We start from the raw sequence: 27,453 nt of genomic DNA, 5'->3' as shown, positions 1-27,453 counted from the left end.
TCATTTCAGGTGTTCTATCACAGCAATATCACGTCGGTTGGCATAATCCGGACTGAGACCGTTCAGAAAAAGGCTGCCATTGCGAGTCACTGTTAAAGCTGGGTATGTCTCTCTTTCGTCGCACAGGTTGACCGAGAGTGCCCGCCTGCCTAGTGTCATCTCCTGGCTAATCGGTGCATTATTGAGGCCCAGCTCAGCCGAAAGCTTGCGCTTGACAGATGTTGCACGCTGAAACCTGTCGTAGATGTCAACGCTCAGTCTGCGACGTGTCTCCTTGAACTCGGCAGAAACGTTGGCCGTCCACTCTGCAGCATGTGCTCGGAACTCACCCACCTGTCAGACATTCATAAAAAGACAAAAAGTGAGAGACTGAACTCTGTCCAACTATAGTCTTATTTAATGTGCTTTTTTAACTGAGGAAGTAAAAAAAATCCACAGTTTTATATTTTCTCCTTATGTCATTTTTCCCAGTATTATTTTACCATTTTTAACACTAACAAAATAAAACTAACTTTAACTCTATAAATAGTGGTATAATGTAATGCCATTTTTATACTATGCAGTGCACTATTCACTCATTCATCCATTGTCTGTTTTACCACTGCTTTACCATATTTGGGATTGCGGTGGGTCCAATTCAGTGGGCGAAAGGTAGGAAATACCCTTAACAGGGCAAACACACACACACACACACACACCTGGGCAATTTTAATATCTCCAGTTAACCTGACTGCATGTCCTTTGACTGTGGGAGGAAACCAGAACACCTGGAGGAAACCCATGTAGACACAGGGAGAACATGCAACCTCTACACAGAAAGGACCCAGACTGCTCCATCTGGGAATCAAACCCAGGGCCTTCTTGCTCTGAGGCGAAAGTGCTACCCACCATGCCACCCCTGTAGTGCAATAAATACCCAAAAATCTAGGATTCAAATACAGACTAGAATTAACTAATGGCAGAAAACATTAGATACTGGAACAGCAGAGGAAGGCGTAAACAGACGCAGGTGTAGTTTTTGAGAACTACACTCCCCAGCATCCCAACTTTAATCAACACTAATTGCTGTCAGCTGCCAGGACGTTTTAAAGCCAGTCAGATACCGCAGCTCTGCACTGAGTCTTTGCACGTTGCATGACGAAGCCGGTGCGGTAGTTAGTCGGCCGGTTTGGTGCGATCCGCTTTTGTTAATAAGAAAGTGTATTACGCGGTATGGCTGAGAAAAGAACCGATAAGTGTTGTCAGGTATCCGAGGGTTGATCGTCGAATAATATATAATATCATAATAAAGTTATTATAATTATATGATTCCCTCATAAAAAACAACAACGCTGGTGCATTACAACGCTGGTTCGATTCCGCTCCATGTAGTTAGCCAGCCACTGGTTAATCTTGTGTTTGACTTTTTTTTTTTGTTCCATTACTGCACTTGGGTCCTAATTATCTGGGTGGTGAGCACGCTGACTGACACGCTGTCTCATGATTGATTGAAAAAAAGGACTAAAAGGCTACTGCCAGGTTGCTTACTGGTTTTGTAAAAGGGATTGTATTATACCAGTATTATATTGTAATATATATATTGTATTATACATCTCTTCACTGCCTTAACGTTTAGTTAAGGGTTCAGTTTAAAGCCTTATCCATTCCTAAGTCTGAACAGGGTCCACAGATAAGAGTACACTACTACGAACCTGGCAACTGACCACAAGCTTGCTGGACACCCCATTCCAAAACCATAAGCCATGTCTGACTAAAACAAGCCAATGACTGTCTGTGGCCTGGCTATACCAGTGGCATAGCTGAAATTCTTCACTTGAGAGTCCTAAAACATTGTGCCACACGATTGCACTAGTTATTATTTTAAGCAATCTTTGAATTGAATTCTATTTTGGAAATGAGGTTGTATATTACATTTGGCAGTAAGACAACCCCAATGGTTTCCTTTAATGCATACTGGCAGGAAAAACGGTGATGTGTGAAAGCTGATTATATACGGTATATGAACGTGTGTGTATCTGCAATCCGAGTGAATAGCACTTCTCTGTATGTAATAAATTCCCAGCAGAAGAGGGAACTGTGGTTGCTAGGAGACCTAGGAGAGGTGTAATTCTGGCTGGGTTACATGAGTAGTCAAAAATCCTAAATGATGCGTCACATTTATCTGTCTTCTGTTTTTCAGTGGGGTCAAAGGGGTGTAGCTTCAAGCCTCATAAATCAGGGCGTCTGATCTTGCTCAGTTTATTAGAACTTGGTGTTGAACTGCAGAATCTTCATGAACAGTAACAGTCATTTGTAATTAGGTGTAATGTGGGTCATGAATTTGCTCACCAAGAACAGTTATTACTCGAAGACCAATAATATAAAGTATCCTTTTTCATCAAATGTTTTATCCTGGTCAGGGTCACGGCAGGTCCATTTCCACTGGGAAACACTGAACGCAAGGCAGGAATATCCTGGCCAATACAGCACAGGGCTTCGGCCATCTCCTTCCCCCCAGGAAAGCCAATCATGTTTCTGTAGATGCCCAACCATCCAATGCTTCGTTGTAGCCAGGATTTGTTATAGTAAAGTACCTTGTAGCTAGGTTTATTTCTACACTGGGATAATTAAAATTTAAAGTGCTGTCAGTGAGCTGTACTGTCAGAACATACCTCTTCTTTTGTTTTCTTTGAAATGACGCGGAACCAATCACTGATCATGCTAAGCACTGCAGCGAAGTACGCCAGTCCCACCAGAATCCAGAACCACACCACTGGCTTATAGTAGTCCAGGTATTCCATCTCAGTGCCACCTGTAAAAGCAAAGGAGACAATAATGGGCTAATTGGCTTAAAGTAACAGCTGACAGTTCATTCTATGGATGAGTTTCAAACACTGCATCACATGTCTTATAATTCAGATAATTACAAGCGCTATTTCGATTGTGATTTTTAATGCACAGATTTAATGCACTTGGCATAAAAAATACAATTTTGTTTAAGGCTGGAAATGGAGATTGCCAGGTGTTCCTGCTATCTTATGGCAGAGTTTTGGATAAAATCTGGCAGCCAGATTAATGTTTTTAATGACAGCATGTGCTAACTGCTGACATTTTTTACATTTCTCAGTGAACATGGACTTTTTTTTAAGAACCAAAGCCATTATGTTATACCTTATGGGGCAGGGGTTCCTTAACAGGTTTACACTGCAGTAAAGCACTTCTGTACTTTTAGTATGCAGGTTCAAGTGGTGTTTAAATTTAAGCAGCAAAATCACTGGGACTGTGATCCAGCCAGCATATGACCCGCCGCATGCTTACTGTGAGAAAGTTCAAAACAATTTGTGATCTCACTGTATGTGTGTTTGTTTTCTGCTTTAAAGAATCAGATCTTCCTGCTACTTGTATGCCAGTGCTTTTTGTATGGGCACTGTACAATTCAGTGCTTTTGAAGCTACTGAATCATGTTTATCATGACTGATTTATAAATATGACATGTTCAACAGTAGAGCTCAAAATGCATTTCCAAACAAGCACACTGAATGCAAACAGAACATGAGGTAAATAAAACATGTTGTAGTTACCGTTGCTGTCCTGGTGGTGACGACGTTCACCCTCACCTGCCACAAAGTCACCAAAGCCGATGGTCGTCAAGGTGATTACGACAAAGTAGATTGACTCGAGAGCGCTCCAGCCCTCAATGTGCTTGAAGATGATGGCTGGCAATGTGACAAATAGGAGGCAGCCAAACAGGATGAAGAGCACTGTGGAGATCACTCGGATCTTTGTCTGACTCACGTTCCATTTCTGTTGGGAGACAAGGTTCATGAAGTTATATAGGCGTGTATGAGCATTTAATGGGGTTATAAAGGATGTATGAGCATTTAATGAGGTTAAATAAATAAATGGATAGATGGAGGAGTGGAAGATTGGAGAAAATAGAAAATCGTATATTGTTTTTAGTAAAAGATGTTATATGGGTGAGTGGGAGACCTGTTAAATAAGCAAACAGATGCATTCTTGGACGGATGGTGTACATGGTTCTACAGTTTATAGTGAAAGCTGGTACATGGTCATGTCTACGGATGGATGGGTGGGGTACTTAAGCCTGTTTATTAATCACAGCAGACATTATAGCGCAGCAAGTCATTAAAAATACAGTAAATCTTGATGTATAGCAACTGATGCGCTCTGTAATTTATTTTGCATTCATGCATACGTGTCTGGCGTTAGCATCCATTTTAAGCCAAAAAAGGCTGTAGGTGATGAATACATTTTGCTCTTTGAGGCGCCTACTAACAAGCTGCTGTGACAGTCAAATGTCAACCACAGTGACTGAAAAACACTGAACTTACAGAGCTGATTTATTAATAAATGATACAAATTTTAAATAAAAGCAGGGGTCAAAATGTAAACAGTGTGAAGGAAATTTATATAAAATTTGATTGGCTGTTCCTGTTTTAGCGAGCAGTACAAGTATTCTTCCCATCCACCTTCAAAGCCTGTGAATTGCACTTTGAGCAGGGTTGCCTGATCTTTGTAAATGCCAGCTTGCATAGCTACTAGTTCACACTCAGATGCAAAGTCCACTATTTAGCAAAAAGAATATAGACACATTCTAACCATTGAAGTGTTTAATTCACACACACTGCTACCAGGTGTATAAAACAACTGATCTACTAAAGATATGCTTCCAACGTTCCTTTTCCTAGTTCTAGCATGACTCCTCTGGACAAAGTGAGGTCAATAAAGACCATATGGCCTCAACCCCAATAAACAACCTTTTAAATAAAATTGAACACAGATTGTGACTCATGCATTTTCATCTAACATCCGGGCCTGTCTCAAAAATGCTCTTTTGACTAAAGGGGCACATATTTCCACAGACACACTCTGGATTCTTGAGGAAAGCTTTTTCCTGTTATATCTTTAAACAGAGGGTGGAAAACTACTAATAATGCCAATATTAATGCTCCCAGAAACATGGTTGTGGCTCATTTGCATTTGGGTGGCAGAAAAAAATGGACATAAATCAGTTATGTTAATTATGTAATGAGACGCATTTCCAACATCTGTACTTCTTTTATGTTGACCGTAGAGCAATAACGAATGATTAATTTCTTAACCATTTACAGTATCTCACAAAAGTGAGTACACCCCTCACATTTCAGCAAATATACATTATAAATAAATAAATACATTATATCTTTTCATGGGACAACACTATAGAAATGAAACTTGGATATAACTTAGAGTAGTCAATGTACAGCTTGTATAGCAGTATAGATTTACTGTCTTCTGAAAATAACTGTGTCGTTGTCCCTCCCTGGTGTCATGTGTCAAGATCCCCGGTGTGAATGGGGAGCAGGGCTGTTAAATTTGGTGTTTTGGGTACAATTCTCTCATACTGGCCACTGGATATTCAACATGGCACCTCATGGCAAAGAACTCTCTGAGGATGTGAGAAATAGAATTGTTGCTCTCCACAAAGATGGCCTGGGCTATAAGAAGATTGCGAACACCCTGAAACTGAGCTACAGCATGGTGGCCAAGGTCATACAGTGGTTTTCCAGGACAGGTTCCACTCGGAACAGGCTTCGCCAGGGTCGACCAAAGAAGTTGAGTCCACGTGTTCAGCGTCATATCCAGAGGTTGGCTTTAAAAAATAGACACATGAGTGCTGCCAGCATTGCTGCAGAGGTCAAAGACGTGGGAGGTCAGCCTGTCAGTGCTCAGACCATACGCTGCACACTGCATCAACTCGGTCTGCATGGTCGTCATCCCAGAACGAAGCTGATGCACAAGAAAGCCCGCAAATAGTTTGCTGAAGACAAGCAGTCCAAGAACATGGATTACTGCAATGCCCTGTGGTCTGACAAGACCAAGATAAACTTGTTTGGCTCAGATGGTGTCCAGCATGTGTGGCGGCGCCCTGGTGAGAAGTACCAAGACAACTGTATCTTGCCTACAGTCAAGCATGGTGGTGGTAGCATCATGGTCTTGGGCTGCATGAGTGTTGCTGGCACTGGGGAGCTGCAGTTCATTGAGGGAAACATGAATTCCAACATATACTGTGACATTCTGAAACAGAGCATGATCCCCTCCCTTCGAAAACTGGGCCTCATGGCAGTTTTCCAACACGATAACAACCCCAAACACAACCTCCAAGATGACAACTGCCTTGCTGAGGAAGCTGAAGGTAAAGGTGATGGACTAAACCCAATTGAGCACCTGTGGCGCATCCTCAAGTGGAAGGTGGAGGAGTTCAAGGTGTCTAACATCCACCAGCTCCGTGATGTCATCATGGAGGAGTGGAAGAGGATTCCAGTAGCAACCTGTGCAGCTCTGGTGAATTCCATGCCCAGGAGGGTTAAGGCAGTGCTAGATAATAATGGTGGTCACACAAAATATTGACACTTTGGGCACAATTTGGACATGTTCACTGTGGGGTGTACTCACTTATGTTGCAGCTATTTAGACATTAATGGCTGTGTGTTGAGTTATTTTCAGAAGACAGTAAATCTACACTGCTATACAAGTTGTACACTGACTACTCTAAGTTATATCCAAGTTTCATTTCTATAGTGTTGTCCCATGAAATATTTGCAGAAATGTGAGGGGTGTACTCACTTTTGTGAGATACTGTAACTCCAAATGAAATAATTCTGAAAACCTAGAGCAAAGCAGAATTCCCTTAAATGATTTAGAATTTGCATGCTGTTTTTCATCATGGCTTTATATTTTCATTACTTTAACAAAATGAACAGAATCTACTAAATCTATTTCGAGGTGTAATTGTATTCAGTCTATTCAGTCTTGGATAATACAGGTTGTTTGTTTATTCATTTATGATTTATTTTCACCAACCTTCAGGTCTGGTTTCATCAGAAAAAACTCTGGACTCAACGCAGGAATACTCTGGGCATGGTACCAATATATTGCTAAGCTTCGGCTTTTCTCTAATATAGATCATGAGCTAATGGGACTCTGCTCATACATCCTCCAGCACCTATCCATGGGGTGTAGGTAGTTCACTGAGGCATTTATCTTAAATTATACTGTTTTTCTTCAGCCTTATTAATGTGAAATAGTCAGAATGCAGTACACAGATCTCTGTCTAAACATTAATATTGCAGAGTATTTTCTCAATTCCACAAGCCTTAGTTTCTTCTGTCTGTAGTTAAAAATCAAACTGCAGTTGGTTGGAGGTTTAAGTCATTATTCCAAATGCACATTCAAATTCATCACCTTAACTTTTTGTGAAAGTAAGTTAGGCCCAGACTCCCAGAATGTAAATATTGGATATGGTGAGTTGAACTAAAGAACACACTCAGCTTGGCCATGTCATCTATATTTCACAGTGAGCTCAGAAAAAGAGAATATAATATGTGGTCGGGTTTTGTACATTGCAGGTGCCAGTAAATCAAATTACCAGACCGTGCCAGTAAATCAAATTTCTACTAAAAATCAGTAAGATACTGCACCAGTCTCAGCACATCAGGCTTTGTTAAACAGTTGGTCTGAAAGTAGGTTGTAGAGACTATATTTACAGCATCTTGCTAATTTGTGTGTATGAAAGTATGAAAGGGCAGTTGTAGCCTAGTGGTTAAGGTATTGGACTAGTAAGCAGAAGGTACCTGGTTCAAACCCCACCACTGCCAGGCTGTCACTGTTGCCTCAATTAACCCTCAATTGCTCAGACTGTATACTGTCACAGTACTGTAAGTCGCTTTGGATAAAAGCGTCTGCTAAATGTAAATGGAAGCATCTACACTTTTTAGGTCAAAAGTTTTCATACATTTAAAAGGAACATTTATTCCATAGCAACATATATATATATATATATATATATACAGTGTATCACAAAAGTGAGTACACCCCTCACATTTCTGCAAATATTTCATTATATCTTTTCATGGGACAACACTATAGAAATGAAACTTGGATATAACTTAGAGTAGTCAGTGTACAGCTTGTATAGCAGTGTAGATTTACTGTCTTCTGAAAATAACTCAACACACATCCATTAATGTCTAAATAGCTGGCAACATAAGTGAGTACACCCCACAGTGAACATGTCCAAATTGTGCCCAAATGTGTCGTTGTCCCTCCCTGGTGTCATGTGTCAAGGTCCCAGGTGTAAATGGGGAGCAGGGCTGTTAAATTTGGTGTTTTGGGTACAATTCTCTCATACTGGCCACTGGATATTCAACATTGCACCTCATGGCAAAGAACTCTCTGAGGATGTGAGAAATAGAATTGTTGCTCTTCACAAAGATGGCCTGGGCTATAAAAAGATTGCTAACACCCTGAAACTGAGCTACAGCATGGTGGCCAAGGTCATACAGCGGTTTTCCAGGACAGGTTCCACTCGGAACAGGCTTCGCCAGGGTCGACCAAAGAAGTTGAGTCCACGTGTTCGGTGTCATATCCAGAGGTTGGCTTTAAAAAATAGACACATGAGTGCTGCCAGCATTGCTGCAGAGGTTGAAGACGTGGGAGGTCAGCCTGTCAGTGCTCAGACCATACGCCGCACACTGCATCAACTCAGTCTGCATGGTCGTCATCCCAGAAGGAAGCTGACGCACAAGAAAGCCAGCAAACAGTTTGCTGAAAACAAGCAGTCCAAGAACATGGATTACTGGAATGCCCTGTGGTCTGACGAGACCAAGATAAACTTGTTTGGTTCAGATAGTGTCCAGCATGTGTGGCGGCGCCCTGGTGAGAAGTACCAAGACAACTGTATCTTGCCTACAGTCAAGCATGGTGGTGGTAGCATCATGGTCTTGGGCTGCATGAGTGTTGCTGGCACTGGGGAGCTGCAGTTCATTGAGGGAAACATGAATTCCAACATGTACTGTGACATTCTGAAACAGAGCATGATCCCCTCCCTTCGAAAACTGGGCCTCATGGCAGTTTTCCAACAGGATAACGACCCCAAAAACAACCTCCAAGATGACAACTGCCTTGCTGAGGAAGCTGAAGGTAAAGGTGATGGACTAAACCCAATTGAGCACCTGTGGCGCATCCTCAAGTGGAAGGTGGAGGAGTTCAAGGTGTCTAACATCCACCAGCTCCGTGATGTCATCATGGAGGAGTGGAAGAGGATTCCAGTAGCAACCTGTGCAGCTCTGGTGAATTCCATGCCCAGGAGGGTTAAGGCAGTGATAATATTGGTGGTCACACAAAATATTTACACTTTGGGCACAATTTGGACATGTTCACTGTGGGGTGTACTCACTTATGTTGCCAGCCATTTAGACATTAATGGCTGTGTGTTGAGTTATTTTCAGAAGACAGTAAATCTACACTGCTATACAAGCTGTACACTGACTACTCTAAGTTATATCCAAGTTTCATGTCTATAGTGTTGTCCCATGAAAAGATATAATCAAATATTTGCAGAAATGTGAGGGGTGTACTCACTTTTGTGATACACTGTATATATATATATATATATATATATATATATACACATAATATATATATATATATATATATATATATTAATATTATATATATTAAAGTTTTTTTATTAAAGTTTTCTTTTATATTATATATATATATATATAGGTGTCCCTGTGGGGTTGAGGTTAGGTCCGCTGAGGTTCCTTCTCACCAAATGTTTATTTTGCACAATGAATTACCTATTAGCACCTATTAGCAACAAGTGTGCCTGAGACACCTAAACGCAAAAATTAGGAGGATGTCATTGGCACCATGGGCACATACTTTTGGCTATAGTGTATGCACAGTCAGGAAATAAAATGTTAATTCAAGATTTATCATCATCCCCCCTGAACTAAGCTCAGCTAAAAAGCTGTGGCTCCAAACAGCTGAAGAGGGTTTACAGGAGTTTACAACACTAATTGTTACCAATGACGCCAAAAAATCTGGAGCTGACTGTAAATCTAAATAACGATACATACAAACATAAACAGACAAGCAGACACTCGGGCGTCTCTAATAAAGCTTCCTGGCAATGCTGGATCCTGCAGAATGTTCTTTTAATTAGTCACAGCAGGTCAAGAGATGAAGCTGCCTGCAGCCTGATGAAGCTGAGTAGAACTGAGTTAGCTTTGATTAATATCAGATTGCTGTGAGTGAAACTTTATCTTCAGGAAAATAAAATTTGTAGAAGTTCATGTCATTACTCGGGCAGCTGGAAGGCAGCAGATGAACAGCGGATCACTGTTACATTTTACAGGTATCAGACACTGTTACAACATCTATTATAATAACGTAACATAAACTGGCACACTTCCATCAGCAGAAAATCACCCTCATTATTACAGTAAGTGACCGTGAGCTTGTTGGACATTTTGAAAAACAAATGGTATGAAAACAGAGTCACTTCTATGTGATCTTTTCAGCTATAACTCAGCTATAGCTTGTCACAATATTTGAAGTATGTCTGTGGGAACTTGTTTCAATTTAGTCAAAAGAGCATTTGTACCACTTGGCACTGATGTTGGTCAAAAAAGCCTTAATTGATGATCCAGTTCATTCCAAAGCTGTTCAGTGATGCTGATGTCAGGAATCTGTACAGGCTGCTGGAGTTTTTTTTTAAACCAAACCTTTTTTCATGTCAAGCATATCTAGACCTTGCTTTGTGCACAGGATGGAGCAGGAAGAGCCTTCCCTAAATTATTGCTGCAAAGTTGGACGCATATCCATTTTCTTTATATAATTGATTTATGGGTGGCATAGTGGCTCAAGGGTAGCACTATCGCCTTACAGCAAAAAGGTCCTGGGTTCGATCCCCAGGCGGGGCGGTCCAGGTCCTGTCTGTGTGGAGTTTGCATGTTCTCCCCGTGTCTGCGTGGGTTTCCTCCGGAAGCTCCGGTTTCCCCCCACAGTCCAAAAACATGCAGTCAGGTTAATTGGAGACGCTAAATTGCCCTATAAGTGAATGGGTGTGTGTATGTGTGTGTGTGTGTGTGTGTGTGTGTGTGTGTGTCCTGTCCAGGGTGTTACTGTGTGCCTTGCGTCCATTAAATAGGCTCCAGTGAGTGAGTAATTGATTTATTACACCTGTTAACGATTGTTGTGGCTGAAATACATTAATTTAACAACTAAAAAAGGTATCCCAGTACTTTTGTCCATATATTGTATGTGTATATATTATAAATACACATATATAATCTTTATACTTTGTACAATGGGTGTGGCTAAAATGCATAAACTGATTAAATAGAAAGGGGTGTCCACATACTTTTAATCATGTTGTGTACATCTCTCTTACAGGTGTGTGTAAACTTTTGACCTCAACTGTACATAAAGCAGTTTTTCATTGAGAGACTAATAAAATTGTTTTCATTACTTACCACAATCATCTTCTCCACTTTGGCAATGCCCTTTCCGAATATGGTTCCCAACTGATCTCCAACGCCTGCCAAAAGGAAGCCGAACAGAGGGATTCCCAAAAGAGCATAGACTATGCAGAATATCCGGCCTCCTTCTGTGTGAGGGGAAATGTTTCCAAAACCTTTACAAGAAAGAAATGCACAAAATCATTAATGCTAAGCTTGTAGCAACCAAGCAGTCAAATAAAATACTGCAATCTGTCCGTAAATAGCATTTACAGCTCTATAGAACTTTAATTACAAAAGCAGTTTCAGGAAAAAATGCAGTAAGTTCAGTGATTCAGTAAAACTGCACTTCATAATGACTTTTACATCCCTTTAAAATCTATACATAGCTATAAGAGCCAAACTTAATGACCGTTCAATAAAAAATTCACCTGTTTTCTAGAAATCAGTGCAGTAAAGGATTTATTAACACTCGTGAGCTGCATCATCCAGACCCACTTTTATTCAATATTGTGTTGGCAAAAGATGACACGAAGGTTAGGGTGACCTACAGCATCATTCCTAATCTGTGCACTGTTATTACTGGATCTTCTGTGTCCCTAAAAGCCTCTAGTTGGATTTATTTAGTAAGGGTGAGTGGTAGAAGAAAGTGTGAGTTTTGGTGGGGGGGACTGAGGCTGACAAAGACCGGAAAAAAAGAAAATAGAACAGAGTGAAACAGTGAAGAGCGAAAGAACAGCTGATGGAGGAGCAATTAACATCAGATAAATGTAAATGTTGGACAGTGAGACAGCGAGGTACAAAAAGGTTGATATGTGAAATGTCAGAAATAATAGCGTGAGGGCGCAGAAGAGCTTCTCCAACTGCGAGAGCCGAGAATAAGTACAGAATGAAAAGGTACTCTCTCATGTGATTCTGTACATAACACAATGCCTTTATAATGTCGTTAGGACCACAGAGAGTACTACATCTCCAAATACTGACAGTGATGAAGTTACATCTTCATCTGAAACAAGGAAAATTCTGCACAGAGCAGCATAAGCTGGTTGCTTGTCTCAGCTGGTTTCTTCTGCCAAATACTAATTAATTGCTGGTCAACACAGTGCGCAGCACTGGACTTATCACGACATAACAACTGCTGATCGCTGACCCAAAAAACCAACATACACATTTTCAAAACTGATTGTTTCAAAATGAAAAAAGCTGCATGATTGTGTGCTTAATTACAACAAATGCTAGCCGCTAACTAAGCAAACCAATATGTTTTTTGCATGCCGCGTCAAAAGGAGGGCATTTTCTTTATCCATGGTACACCACTGAGCAATATGGTATGCACAGCGGTAAAACACTCGAGCACACCAGAGCTGACATTTCAAACTTGTTGGTTCAATACTCAGCTCTGCCATCCGTCTGGCCTGGGCGCCTACATGAACAACGATTGGCTGTTGTTCATACAGGGAGGGAGCCGGATAGGGACCTCATAACTGAGGCAATTACAACCTTTGCTGGCTGATTGATGGTGCCTGCACAGAGTCGAGAAATAATGCGATGATCAGGGTGTGGCTTTCCATACACAAAGCTGATCCGCATATGAACTCACCTCGTGCAAGTGAAAAGATGCAGTTGGTTACTGCACACGTGTCAGAGGGGGCGTGTGTTAGTCTCGCTTTCCTCAATCAGGGCTGGGATCGGCATCAGTAGAGAGGGAGCGTAATGCAATTGGGTAATTGGATACGGGAGTCGGGAGAAAAAAGGGGAGAAAATGGCGGTGGGACTGTTGCCATAACATATTTAAGATGCCATAGCTCTGTGATTAGATATGTGTTGCAAACTGTCATAAAAATGTGATGCTTATGTCAAAAAAACAACAAACTAATTTTTATAAGAGGGGATTTATAGCAAGCATGGTGCTAGATTTGATTTCTTGTTCTTTAACAATGAATGTGAGGAAAAAAACATCGCTTCATTTTATGTGCAATGCCCCAGGACCATTTGCAGAAAAGAGAAAAGCAGCATTATATCATGATCATACTTTACTATGGGTTTTGGTTCTTGTAATCATAAGTGAAACCCTTATTTCTCTTAGCTGCAGTGTGACGTCCTTTTTTCATGGAGATGTTTTGTGAGGTGTAGGAGTGTAGATGTAGTGATGCACTTCATTGCTAACTGTTTTGTGATCCTGTCACTATTTGAGTCACTGTTTCGCATCTACCTTCCTTAACATAGTTCTGAGAGCATTTTGTTATGTCTTGTCTGGTGCGCTTGTTCAGGGATGATTTGTGGTTCCATGCTCCTTATCTTCACCGTGGTATAACAGCATTGTGATTAAAGATCGTAAAAACTCTTACACAACAGTGAGCCAGCAGAATGTTTCCTTAAATCCTGCTATTATGTCTGATTTACTGGATAAAGACAAATGATGGAGTCAGACATTTAGAGAGGAAGATATACTGTGGTAGAAAATCCCAGGTAGGGAAAGCTGATGATTTCCCAGAGGAAAATGATTCATCATGTCTATTACTTTTTCTCTCTTTACTACTAGTAGCTGTTTATCTCTTTCTGTCTGACTGCATCTTCCTGACCTCACGAAGACCTGAGATACAACTTTATGTAATCAGTTTCTTTACATATTAACTGACGCATTAGTCATCTCTAACAAGCATCTGATTGCAATGATGGCATCTCGATAAGTGATATTAATGAGAAGTCACACAGAACGCATCATACAACTAATGCAGAACACTGCACAGTAAATCTATTGGTGGCATTAAAAGGAGAAAAAACAGCCTTAATGCATATTGCCATGGACTCTAAAATTATTTGAAAATGTAGCTAGGGAATAAACCACCATTATTTCCAAAACACCTTCCTTCATCTTGCGTTCTGAAAATGGTGGTGGACAGTGTTAACAAAAATTCCTTATATGGTATAGTTGGATGAGATCTAGTGATTGTGAAGGCCATAGCAATGATGTATATCATTCTCATAAAACCATTTAGTTACACCCTCATGCCCTGTGGATAGGGGTGCTTTCAGCCTGAAAAAGGCCACTTTCATCAGGACAGAAATGTTCCATCAGATTTATTACAAGTCAGTAAAATAATTGTGCATATTCTTAATTCTCCAGTCTTTTCTCCAACAGGACAAGTGGATCTCAACCATGCCATAGTACAACTTACTATATGAGTCAAGCATTCAGATCTGTACTGTTTTCTTGGTGCACTCCACTCGTGCCGCAGTCTTCAATTGTTTCTATGGTTTTTGCACCAATGAACTTTTTTTTTTTGTTTATCCATTTTCTCCTATTTCTCTCCCGACTTTTTAGTGCATCCAATTGTCTGTGATTGCTTCACGCTTCCTCTCCACTAATGCTGACCCCCGCTCTGATTTGAGGAGAACGAAGCTAACCCACGGCCCCTCCGACATGTGGGCAGCAGCCGTATGCATTTTGTCACCTACACCAGACGAGATCAGCTGCAGACCAGCTCTGTGTACAGAGAGACACACCCTGATCCGCACTCTCTCCCGTCTCTGTGCATCTCTCATCAATCAGCCAGCAGAGCATCAGTCATGAGAGAGTCCCTATCCGGCTCAATACTCCACCCCTATATGAACAACAGGCCAGTCGTTGTTCATGATGTATTCGAGATCCCAGCTCTGGTGTGCTAGCGTGTGTTTTGACCACTGCGCCACCTGAGCGGCACACCAATGAACTTTTAAATGTAGATTCATCTTTGTTGAAAGAGATTTATCCCTCTATGTAGTCGTTGGATGGATTGTTCCAGCAGACCAGCCTATGACATTAGCTTACTCAGTCACCCCTTAAGAGTTCCTAAATAGTCAGGGGATCTGTAGAAAATAAAATATGATGACCTGTTGTTGTGTTTGAGGTGCTGACACAGGTTGTGGATAAATACTTAATGTATAGTGTTGTATGACTGTACTGTATATCATAGGATGCATGTGTGTAAAATACCTATTGTAGTAATAACAGTCCCGGCGAAGAAGAAGGAGCTGCTCAGATCCCATAAACTCATCTGATTGGATGAATTTCCTGAAGGGTTGACCCCCGCTCGTATGACTGATGTCACTTGCTGTAGTTGGGGAACAGGAGAAATAATCATTAGTTTTAATAATGATTTCTACATTAATAAATCCAGAATATTTATCAATAATTATGTCATGGTGTCATGATTACTCATGAGTCACTCTGTCTACTAAGTCTATTCAACTATTTTTGCCACACCCTTTGCTTAAAAGTGCATATATGTAGGCATACAGCCACACACTTTTTATCAGCAGTGAAATGTGTTACAGTGGCAATGTTATATTGATGGATGCCACCTTTTCAAAAACTAAGTAATCCCATTATTGCCCTGCTGTATCTGCCATGACTTATTATAATAACTGCTGTAGAAAAACCTAAAAGCAACAAAAGCTGAGCCAACTATAGGCCACACAAGCTCACAGAATGCAATCTGAAAAGCACAAAAATCGAGTTGCAACATGAGCACTAAACTGTATGTCAGAAGCTTCACTGACTGGGTTTCCATGACAGAGCAGTTGTACACAAGCCTAAGAGCCTAAGCCTAAGAGAGCAACTTCGTAACAGCCTTCATTATGGATGCTTTACTTAAGATCAGGCACTGGTGTTGGACAAGAAGGCCTGGTCAATGGTGTTCAGTGGGGTTGAGGTCAGGGCTCTGTGCAGACCACTATAATTCTTTCACACCAAAGTTATCAAACCATGGATCTGGTTTATGCACAGGGGCAGAAAAAGAGAAAAAGTCCTATATTTAATTTTCTAGTATTGAGTTGATATTCCTGTTAGCAATGAGAGTGAGAGGACTAAACTCAAAAACAGGAGGGGTGTCCACATACTTTCAGACATAAGAGAAATATTAAAGAGCAAGATGGTGATTTGCAATGAACCACAGAACTCAAACACACTGTGAGTAATTCAACGTGAGCGGGCAACTGTTGCGTGAAAATGAACCAGGCTGTTTCTTTACACTTTCTTTAACACTGGTGACGTTACCACCAATTCCTTCCAGGACATCAGGCAGGGCTATTTTGTAGTCAGTTGGGGTAGGATGTGGTTAAGGTCAAGGTTCTGTGCAGACCTGTCAAGTTCTTATGAATTTCTAATAAACCAAACCACTAAACTAAAGGGTTAAAACCAATAAAAACAATCCTTAGTCATGTATTCTTTCTTCTCTTGATCCATAGTTGATTATTCAGGCATGCAATCTTTTCCCTTGTCCACGAACACAGCGATCGTTTTCATGGTTCAAACGATTGGCTTTGCTTTCTGGTCAGAAGACCTGACGCACAAACCTGTTGTAAAAAGATCATTGTAGAGTAAATGTGTACCCATTTGTGCTTTGACGCAGAGTCTGGGACAGTCACAGTATTATTGTGAACCCCCCAGGTCTTTTCTAGCCCATTGCACTAACACAAACACGTATAATTACCCCAAACCACACATGGCACACAGGATCAACAGCTGCTGGTCACTTTTATAGGATATTAGAACAGGAGAAAGAAAACAAGCAATAGCAGCTAAGCTTAAGGTAGAATCATGTTTTCTTGCATGGCTGATTTTATTTCTACTGCACTTAGCTGCCATCCTGCCTTCAAAATCTGTACTGAGTGCCCTTAATTATTCATCGAGAAGCTGCATCTTTCTGTCTCGAAATGTCAACATGGTTCAATCCAGAATTTTTTTTACCTGGAAGGAAAATATGTTTCGATTGCGCATGAACCAAATTTATGAAAAATCGGACATTTTCATTCATTTTCATCAACTGCTTTCTTCTGGTTGAGGCTATGGTGGGAACGGCTCCACTGAGAAACACTGCAAGGCAGGAATGGACAGGGTACCAATGCCCCCCAGGCATAGCTTATTACATGTGTGTAGACAGCCGGCCAACCCATAACACAGCTGAGATTCGAACCCAGATTTAAGCTGTGGTAGGCTGCATAACTGTCACTGTCGGTGATGTTTGTATTTCCTCACATTAACAGCAATTCCAAGAGTTCTAGCAGTTAAGCTATTTATAAATCTGTGCAATCTTAGATTTCTCCAAAGATTGTCACACTGCCAGCAAAACCTCTGCTAAATTCTGAAGCAGACTATAGGATATTGTTTTTTTCCCCTGTCAGATTATATAGACCATTATAAATACAAGAAGCAAGACAATTACATTCTGTTGGCATCTCAAATCAGTACCTCGAATCAGAATCGGAAATGGCTTAAATGGGATAAAAAGGGAAAGAGGGGTGCAAAAACAAAACAAACAAAACCTCTGTGTCAATGCGGTGTGGTGGCACAAATGGTGGGGGTTCACATAGAATGCAGAAGTGTGGGAGGGGGTGAGTGCTAGTCTGCGGCTCTCCTTGGTCAGCTCAAGGTTGCGGAGAGCGGCAAAGAAACTACAATAAAAAATAGAAAATTACAAGAATGGCAAACGGGCAAAAAAAATGTACGTTTTAATATCCTCTGTCTTCACTCAGGACTAAAGAATTGATCTTTCTGCTTTAATAATGTTAATTTTTGTCTGCAACAGCAAAATAAAAATGAATATAGCTGCTCCACCAAGAATTAATAAACCATCTGTAGATTCTCATTTTCTCTTGCACTGTCTTTTTCCCTACGGCCAGAGCATTTGATTAGCCAAACTGAAGACAATGTGGGACTTTGGTAATGAATCTCTCCCTCGCTCCTCGCGGTGTTGGAAGTGTATGACTGTACCGGGTGCTGCAGGGTGTTCAGTTTCTCCACCATGACTGCTATGCTTAATTACTCCCACTGTGTAAAAACAGCACATCCATTTATCTGAAAGAAGCAGAAGGACCATGGGATACACTTTACTGTGGTTATAACAGCGTCCCAAATCAAACATTTTGGGCATATATTTAAAAGTAGAATTGTTTTTTTGTGATATTTTATTTATACTTATACACACCAACTTAAAAGAGTTTGAATTAAAAGAGTTTGTTGTCATTTGCCTTTTAAGATAGTCTCCTAATTGATTGTCATTTATTACATTTAATTATAATTAGTGGTTTAATGACGCTATACACCAATCAAGCATAACATTATGATTCTAATATTGTGTTGGTCCCCCTTTTGCCCTGACCCATCAAGGCATGGACTCCACTAGACCCCTGAAGGTGTGCTGTGGTATCTGGCACCAAGATGTTAGCAGCAGATCCTTTAACTCCTGTAAGTTGTGAGGTGGGGCCTTCATGGATTGGACTGGTTTGTCCAGCACATCCCACAGATGCTTGATTTGATTGAAATCTGGGGAATCTGAAGGCCAAGTCAACACCTCAAACTCGTTGTTGTGCTCCTCAAACCATTCCTGAAGCATTTTTGCTTTGTGGCATGGCTACAGACACTTATAAGACAGCACAAACACTTATGAGATGAACACAAGTGTATAAACTAAACCAGAAAGCAAAAGAATTATACAGTGTATCACAAAAGTGAGTACACCCCTCACATTTCTGCAGATATTTAAGTATATCTTTTCATGGGACAACACTGACAAAATGACACTTTGACACAATGAAAAGTAGTCTGTGTGCAGCTTATATAACAGTGTAAATTTATTCTTCCCTCAAAATAACTCAAAATACAGCCATTAATGTCTAAACCATCGGCAACAAAAGTGAGTACACCCCTAAGAGACTACACCCCTAAATGTCCAAATTGAGCACTGCTTGTCATTTTCCCTCCAAAATGTCATGTGATTTGTTAGTGTTACTAGGTCTCAGGTGTGCATAGGGAGCAGGTGTGTTCAATTTAGTAGTACAGCTCTCACACTCTCTGATACTGGTCACTGAAAGTTCCAACATGGCACCTCATGGCAAAGAACTCTCTGAGGATCTTAAAAGACGAATTGTTGCGCTACATGAAGATGGCCAAGGCTACAAGAAGATTGCCAACACCCTGAAACTGAGCTGCAGCACAGTGGCCAAGATTATACAGCGTTTTAAAAGAGCAGGGTCCACTCAGAACAGACATCACGTTGGTCGTCCAAAGAAGCTGAGTGCACGTGCTCAGCGTCACATCCAGCTGCTGTCTTTGAAAGATAGGTGCAGGAGTGCTGTCAGCATTGCTGCAGAGATTGAAAAGGTGGGGGGTCAGCCTGTCAGTGCTCAGACCATACGCCGCACACTACATCAAATTGGTCTGCATGGCTGTCACCCCAGAAGGAAGCCTCTTCTGAAGTCTCTACACAAGAAAGCCCGCAAACAGTTTGCTGAAGACATGTAAACAAAGGACATGGATTACTGGAACCATGTCCTATGGTTTGATGAGACCAAGATTAATTTGTTTGGTTCAGATGGTCTCAAGCATGTGTGGCGGCAATCAGGTGAGGAGTACAAAGATAAGTGTGTCATGCCTACAGTCAAGCATGGTGGTGGGAATGCCATGATCTGGGGCTGCATGAGTGCAGCAGGTGTTGGGGAGTTACATTTCATTGAGGGACACATGAACTCCAATATGTACTGTGAAATACTGAAGCAGAGCATGATCCCCTCCCTCCGGAAACTGGTTCGCAGGGCAGTGTTCCAGCATGATAATGACCCCAAACACACCTCTAAGACGACCACTGCTTTATTGAAGAGGCTGAGGGTAAAGGTGATGGACTGGCCAAGCATGTTTCCAGACCTAAACCCAATAGAACATCTTTGGGGCATCCTCAAGCGGAAGGTAGAGGAACGCAAAGTCTCGAATATCCGCCGGCTCCGTGATGTCGTCATGGAGGAGTGGAAAAGCATTCCAGTGGCAACCTGTGAAGCTCTGGTAAACTCCATGCCCAGCAGAGTTAAGGCAGTTCTGGGAAATAATGGTGGCCACACAAAATATTGACACTTCAGGAACTTTCACTAAGGGGTGTACTCACTTTTGTTGCCGGTGGTTTAGACATTAATGGCTGTATATTGAGTTATTTTGAGGGAAGAATAAATTTACACTGTTATATAAGCTGCACACAGACTACTTTTTATTGTGTCAAAGTGTCATTTTGTCAGTGTTGTCCCATGAAAAGATATACTTAAATATCTGCAGAAATGTGAGGGGTGTACTCACTTTTGTGATACACTGTATGTATGAATACTTTTTTCAGCTGCTTCCATAAGGGGCTGCAGCAGATCATGAATCTGCATAATTCATTTGGTGCAATTTTCATGCCGAATGCCCTTCCTGATGCAACCCTACCATTCATCTTGGCTTGGGACTGACTACTGCACTAATGTGCCCACTCAATGGCACTGATGTCATGCACCTTCTATATTTTTGAGCCCAGTCCTGGATTCAAACCCCTGGAACTCGGGCACTGCTGGCTCTTCACATTAAACCACACAAGCTGACAAAAAAAGAATCATATAATAACTATACACTCCTGATCAAAATCTTAAGACCAGTTAAAAAATTGCAAGAATTTGCATTTTGCACTACTGGATTTTAAGAAGGTTCTAAGTAGAGCTTCACAATGCTAAAAGAAGAAATGGGCGCAAGAGACAAAAACTTTTGAGCAGGCAATTTATTGAAAACAACAATTTAACTGAAATAGGCTGTTCATCAGCTGATCAAAAGTTTAAGACCATAGCTCAAAAAAACCCGAAAACCCCCTCAAAACAGAAATCAAAGTGTCAAAAAAAGGACTCAGTAATGAGTAGCTCCACCATTCTTGTTGATCACTTCAAACAATCGTTTAGGCATGCTTGATGCAAGTGTTTTCAAGAGGCTAGTGGGAACGTTGCTCCAAGTGTTGAAGATGGCTTCACAAAGGGCATCCACTGTCTGGAACTGATGTCCATTTTTGTAAACTTCCCTTGCCATCCATCCCCAAATGTTCTCATTCAGATTTAGATCAGGGGAACACGCAGGATGGTCCAAAAGAATGACGTTATTCTCCTGGAAGAAGTCCTTTGTCAGGCGGGCATTGTGAACTACAGCATTGTCCTGTTGAAAAACCCAGTCGTTACCACACAGACGAGGGCCCTCAGTCATGAGGGATGCCCGCTGCAACATCTCCACATAGCCAGCTGCTGTCTGATGCCCCTGCACAACCTGAAGCTCCATTGTTCCATTGAAGGAAAAAGCACCCCAAATCATGATGGCGCCCCCCCACTGTGCCGCGTAGAAAACATCTCAGGTGGGATCTCCTTGTCATGCCAGTAACGTTGGAAGCCATCAGGATCGTCAAGGTTAAATTTTTTCTCGTCAGAGAATAAAACTTTCTTCCACCTTTTAATGTCCCATGTTTGGTGCTCCCTTGCAAAGTCCAAACGGGCAATTTTGTGGCGTTGAAGAAGACGTGGCCTTTGAAGATGTTTTTTGTTTCTGAAGCCCTTCGCTCGCAGATGCCGTCTGATGGTTATTGAGCTGCAGTCAGCACCAGTAATGGCCTTAATTTGGGTCGAGGATTGTCCCGTGTCTTGACGGACAGCCAATCGGATCCTGCGGCTCAGCGCTGGTGAAATGTTTTTGGGTCTACCACTTGACTTTTTTGTTCCATAACCCTCAGGGTCTTTTAATAAATGCAAAATGACTGTCTTACTGCATCCAATCTCAGCAGCGATGGCACGTTGTGAGAGGCCTTGCTTATGAAGCTCAACAATCCTACCACGTTCAAAGTCAGTGAGCTTTTTTGCTTTTGCCATCAGGAGGTCTTGACAGTGTAAATACTTGACAGAAAATGACATGGAATCCAAATTTCTGCGCACATTTTGGCTTTTAAAGGCTGTGGTCTTAAACTTTTGATCAGCTGAAAAAAGCATGTTTGAGTGTAAATGCAGTTTTCAATAAATTGGCTGCTTAAAAGTTTTTGTCTCTTGCACCCATTTCTTCTTTTAGCATTGTGAAGCTCTACTTGGAACCTTCTTGAGATCCAATAGTGCAAAATGCAAATTCTTGCAATTTTTTAACTGGTCTTAAGATTTTGATCAGGAGTGTATGCTATACATAGATATGTAATAATAGCTCAGGAAAACAAACCTGGGCAATAAATGTAAAACTAGAGAAATAAATAAAGGAAGTGATGAAAGAAGTAAAGAAACAAGCAACACAAATGGTAGGCTAAAAATAAGCACCTTAACAACTGCGAGTGCTGGTAGACGTGTGGCGGACCCACCATGAAAACCTCAAGGGTGACACAGAGAAAGAAGAAATGAAGGTTGCTTAAAATGTAGGAGCAGTACCACTGGGCTCTGCAACTCTAACCCCCAAGAACCGACAAAGGGAGGTGACCAGATTTTGGGAGCACAACCACTGGTTGTCACACATCTGGAAAGTTTGGAAATAATATGACGGGCTTGAAAAGGAATAAGACAGCAGTTGGGTGTAACACAACCGGCTACTTATACCACTGGCAAGATGGAGAGGACAGTTGCTAGTGAAAGCTTGGGTAAAGGATAAAGTCATGCCAACTTTAGATTACTAAAGCTAATACTGTTTACCAGACGAGTCCTGGTAATAATAAAGAGAGAGGAAGATAAAGTAGACTCAGCCTTGGGGTGATTCTCAGGGCACTTTTAAAGTGTTGTCTGATAGGAAAGATGAGTAGTGTATTTTCAAGAAGTACACTTGGTGTCAACCTGCACCCCCTGCTCTGCCAGCAGGAGTGAGCATGGCAGGTCGGGAAGTCACCATAATGCTATTTTATATAAAGCACGATGAGATTCTATTAACACAATGTCTGTCGGCTGATGTTGGTGAAGAGCTGACATAAAGGTCTACTGGGCAGGAAATGTGTGTCAAAAGTACAGAATATGACAGTCATTAAATGAGTCATTGCTCACTCTTGTCCCCTGCTAAACGTGCCCTTTATGTTCCTCTTTGTGTCACAGTGGGGGTCTGAAAAGCAGGAACCAGAGCAAGGTGAACCAAAGCTTTCTAACGATGAGAGGCTTGGTGCTCGTGTCCTTTGTGTGAACTACTGTTGAATGACGAAAAAAGCATCTGCAGAAGGCTTTTTGTGGTTTACCATCTCCAGAAGATGTCTAAAAGTACTGCTAATACTAATAATGCATTGACAAAAGTATTGGGACACCCCTTCTAATTTTTTAATTTATGTGTTTTACTGCAAGAATTGGCAACAGATGTAATAAATCAGTTATATAAAGGAAATTATATACTTTTAAATTTGCAGCAACCATTGAGGGAAGGCCCTTTCCTGTTCCAGCATGACTGTGCCCCTGTGCACAAAGCAAGATCTATAAAGACATTTAAAAAATGCCTGCTTTAAAGAAACTCAAGTGACCTGCTCAAAGCCCCACTGAACAGCTTTGAAATGGACTAAAAACCTCACTTGTGGCTTTCTTGACTAACATCAGAGCTCAGCCATACAACTTTTCTGCCACAAATTCCCACAGGCATACTTCAAAGTCTTGTGAGAAGACTTATTAAAAGAGTGGCTGCTTTTCTAGCTAATATCCAAATACTTTTGGCCATATAGTGCCATATAGTTATATAGATATATATAGCATATAGTCTAACCTATAGTCTTCAATAACACAATTCTGTGCCGCCCTCTATTACTTATTTATTAAATTCTGTGCTTGCACTTCCTTCACACGGGCCAAAAAGGGCTGCAGTATAGCACTCACACACACACACACACATACCCTCCAATACAGTGTTATTTCTTTACACCAGTCAGTGGTGGTTTCTTACAGAGAGTTGGACCTTGTGTGTGTGTGATTTGCTAACTGTTATAGTTCTCTTAATAATTGCAGTCTATTGTATGTTTGTGTTGTGCCTGTAAGGTAGAAAAGTATTGAAGTTTGTGTCTCACCGCACCTTCACTAGCTCCTCTAGTTCAGTGGAATTAACACACGGATGGTCGATGAGAAACTGGAGCTTCTGACTGAGGATGGCGAGTTTCTGTGAGCTCTCATGCGGCTGCTCCAGGGCTTTGAAGACAGTGGCCCCCATAATGAGGTAAAGCACCACCAGCAGGAAGACGGTGAGCACTGTTTTCCAACGCATTACGCTGACTCGCGGCTCAAACTCATCCTGAGAGTTTAGCACCACCGGCATGGTGGAAAATGACAAGCGTGGTTTGGAGTTGTGAGCAGCGGCTTTGGGGTCCAGAAGATCAGGAGCTGCCACTGAAAAAGAGGAGGAGGTAATGTATTTAAATATGTACTGTATGTTTTTGGATGGATGGATGAATGAATGTATGGATGGATGGATAGACTGATGGAGTGCTGGATAGACTGATGGAGAGAAGCATTTACGAATAAATGGATCACTCGTTAGATAGATGCATGGATGGATAGATGATTGTATGAATGGCAGCATGGATAATTGCATGGTACAATGGGTTGCTGGGAAGTTGAATGCAAGGGTTATTGAATAAACTGATGAAAAAACGTGGATGGGTGGATATATATATACAGTGTATCACAAAAGTGAGTACACCCCTCACATTTCTGCAAATATTTTATTATATCTTTTCATGGGACAACACTATAGAAATAAAACTTGGATATAACTTAGAGTAGTCAGTGTACAACTTGTATAGCAGTGTAGATTTACTGTCTTCTGAAAATAACTCAACACACAGCCATTAATGTCTAAATGGCTGGCAACATAAGTGAGTACACCCCACAGTGAACATGTCCAGATTGTGCCCAAAGTGTCAATATTTTGTGTGACCACCATTATTATCCAGCACTGCCTTAACCCTCCTGGGCATGGAATTCACCAGAGCTGCACAGGTTGCTACTGGAATCCTCTTCCACTCCTCCATGATGACATCACGGAGCTGGTGGATGTTAGACACCTTGAACTCCTCCACCTTCCACTTGAGGATGCGCCACAGGTGCTCAATTGGGTTTAGTCCATCACCTTTACCTTCAGCTTCCTCAGCAAGGCAGTTGTCATCTTGGAGGTTGTGTTTGGGGTCATTATCCTGTTGGAAAACTGCCATGAGGCCCAGTTTTCGAAGGGAGGGGATCATGCTCTGTTTCAGAATGTCACAGTACATGTTTGAATTAATGTTTCCTCAATGAACTGCAGCTCCCCAGTGCCAGCAACACTCATGCAGCCCAAGACCATGATGCTACCACCACCATGCTTGACTGAAGGCAAGATACAGTTGTCTTGGTACTTCTCACCAGGGCGCCGCCACACATGCTGGACACCATCTGAGCCAAACAAGTTTATCTTGGTCTCGTCAGACCACAGGGCATTCCAGTAATCCATGTTCTTGGACTGCTTGTCTTCAGCAAACTGTTTGCGGGCTTTCTTGTGCGTCAGCTTCCTTCTGGGATGACGACCATGCAGACCGAGTTGATGCAGTGTGCGGCGTATGGTCTGAGCACTGACAGGCTGACCTCCCACGTCTTCAACCTCTGCAGCAATGCTGGCAGCACTCATGTGTCTATTTTTTAAAGCCAACCTCTGGATATGACGCCGAACACGTGGACTCAACTTCTTTGGTCGACCCTGGCGAAGCCTGTTCCGAGTGGAACCTGTCCTGGAATACCGCTGTATGACCTTGGCCACCATGCTGTAGCTCAGTTTCAGGGTGTTAGCAATCTTCTTATAGCCCAGGCCATCTTTGTGGAGAGCAACAATTCTATTTCTCACATCCTCAGAGAGTTCTTTGCCATGAGGTGCCATGTTGAATATCCAGTGGCCAGTATGAGAGAATTGTACCCAAAACACCAAATTTAACAGCCCTGCTCCCCATTTACACCTGGGACCTTGACACATGACACCAGAGAGGGACAACGACACATTTGGGCACAATTTGGACATGTTCACTGTGGGGTGTACTCACTTATGTTGCCAGCTATTTAGACATTAATGGCTGTGTGTTGAGTTATTTTCAGAAGACAGTAAATCTACACTGCTATACAAGCTGTACACTGACTACTCTAAGTTATATCCAAGTTTCATGTGTATAGTGTTGTCCCATGAAAAGATATAATGAAATATTTGCAGAAATGTGAGGGGTGTACTCACTTTTGTGATACACTGTATCTATGGATACATAGGTAGATCTGTCTGTCCATCCATGTATGAATATATAGATGGACAAATGCATGTATGGATGGATGGGAACAGAATTAGATGGATGGAATAATGGGTGACCAATATTATGAGTAAATGGATCAGTGGTTCAGAATAAATGGATCAGTGGTTCGAGGCAACAGTTAATGATAGACAGACACATTTAATTTATATTCACATTCCCATCCTTACTGCTAATAATCTGTAATGAATCTGTAACATGTACATGTTTACTGCTTGATATTTCTGTATTTTCACAAAAGGTCACAACCAGATGTTTACATTGGCTTCCAGGTGATGTTCTTGTATAGGCATTTAAAATGTCACATCTGTAATGCTGAAACTAGCCCTGATCATTACTGTTCCATCTCAGCTGGTGACCAAAAGTGACACATTAACAATGTTCACACTGAAACTGAGCATGAAAGAATTTCAATTTTCAAAGTGGCTGTTAATGCTAATTACAGCTGTTCTGCTCAGCATTAAAATCACAATCTTATTTAATCAGATGATTCATTTTATATCATTGTTCTAAATCAAAAGTAAACTTACTTTCACATTCTGCATAATTAAGCCTGAACAAGAAGTGATGAGCTGATAAAGAATCAGAATTTAAAAAGAATTTTAACATGTGAAAGATGGAAGGGACAAGTTGTACATGAGCATACTGGTGCTCAGATACTGTACATTTAAGAAATGTATTTAACAAAAACAAATTCATTAATGTTAACATATAGTGCAGATCATACCAAGATCTAATTGTTTTGATAATTCAATAGATTTTTATAATTTGGGGCTGGTGAAGTTAGATTCATATTATCAACTTGAACAGATTCAGATGAGTATGAGGCATCAACTCTTTCTTTTGTCATATAAGTTTTTACTTTAGAAACATTACTACAATGGATCGTTTTTCACTGGACTTTGGTCGCTTGGCACTAAAATTTTATTGTGTTCATTTCCAGCTGCAGTTCTGCAAGGAAAACAATCCTGCATCATTGCTTTACTGACAGTCTCTTTGGTAAACAGTGTGGACTTAAGTGTAAATTATACACACTAACAGTGGCTCAAATTCAGGTCATGAAGGTGCCCAGCAGAGGTAAAATAATTAGTGTTTCAATCTTG

The 27,453-nt window shown here is 41.2% G+C and overlaps 1 protein-coding gene across 1 annotated transcript; it reads right to left on the bottom strand.

Moving 5' to 3' along the window:
• Nucleotides 1–24,309, bottom strand: kcnk2b (potassium channel, subfamily K, member 2b). The gene is made up of 6 exons (XM_063001121.1): nucleotides 24,106–24,309; nucleotides 15,265–15,382; nucleotides 11,304–11,464; nucleotides 3,597–3,783; nucleotides 2,652–2,791; nucleotides 1–333 (listed from the first exon to the last, which is right to left on the bottom strand). The coding sequence occupies exons 1-6, from the start codon at nucleotides 24,292–24,294 to the stop codon at nucleotides 1–3; spliced, it is 1,128 nt and encodes a 375-aa protein (XP_062857191.1). The 5' UTR covers nucleotides 24,295–24,309.
• Nucleotides 24,310–27,453: the final 3,144 nt, after the last annotated feature.

This window comes from Trichomycterus rosablanca, chromosome 9, assembly GCF_030014385.1.
Source record: "Trichomycterus rosablanca isolate fTriRos1 chromosome 9, fTriRos1.hap1, whole genome shotgun sequence".
In the NCBI taxonomy this organism is placed as follows: domain Eukaryota; kingdom Metazoa; phylum Chordata; class Actinopteri; order Siluriformes; family Trichomycteridae; genus Trichomycterus; species Trichomycterus rosablanca.
This window is presented reverse-complemented; position numbering and strand designations above follow the sequence as displayed.

Bases quoted from the DNA above. Each gene is read 5' to 3' on its own strand.
- kcnk2b (XM_063001121.1), bottom strand. From the start codon at position 24,294: ATGCGTTGGAAAACAGTGCTCACCGTCTTCCTGCTGGTGGTGCTTTAC. The intron at 15,383-24,105 runs GTGCGGTGAGAC...CCCCAACTACAG, and splicing joins AACTAGAGGAGCTAGTGAAG to CAAGTGACATCAGTCATACG. The intron at 334-2,651 runs GTATGTTCTGAC...AATGTCTGACAG, and splicing joins CAAAGAAAACAAAAGAAGAG to GTGGGTGAGTTCCGAGCACA.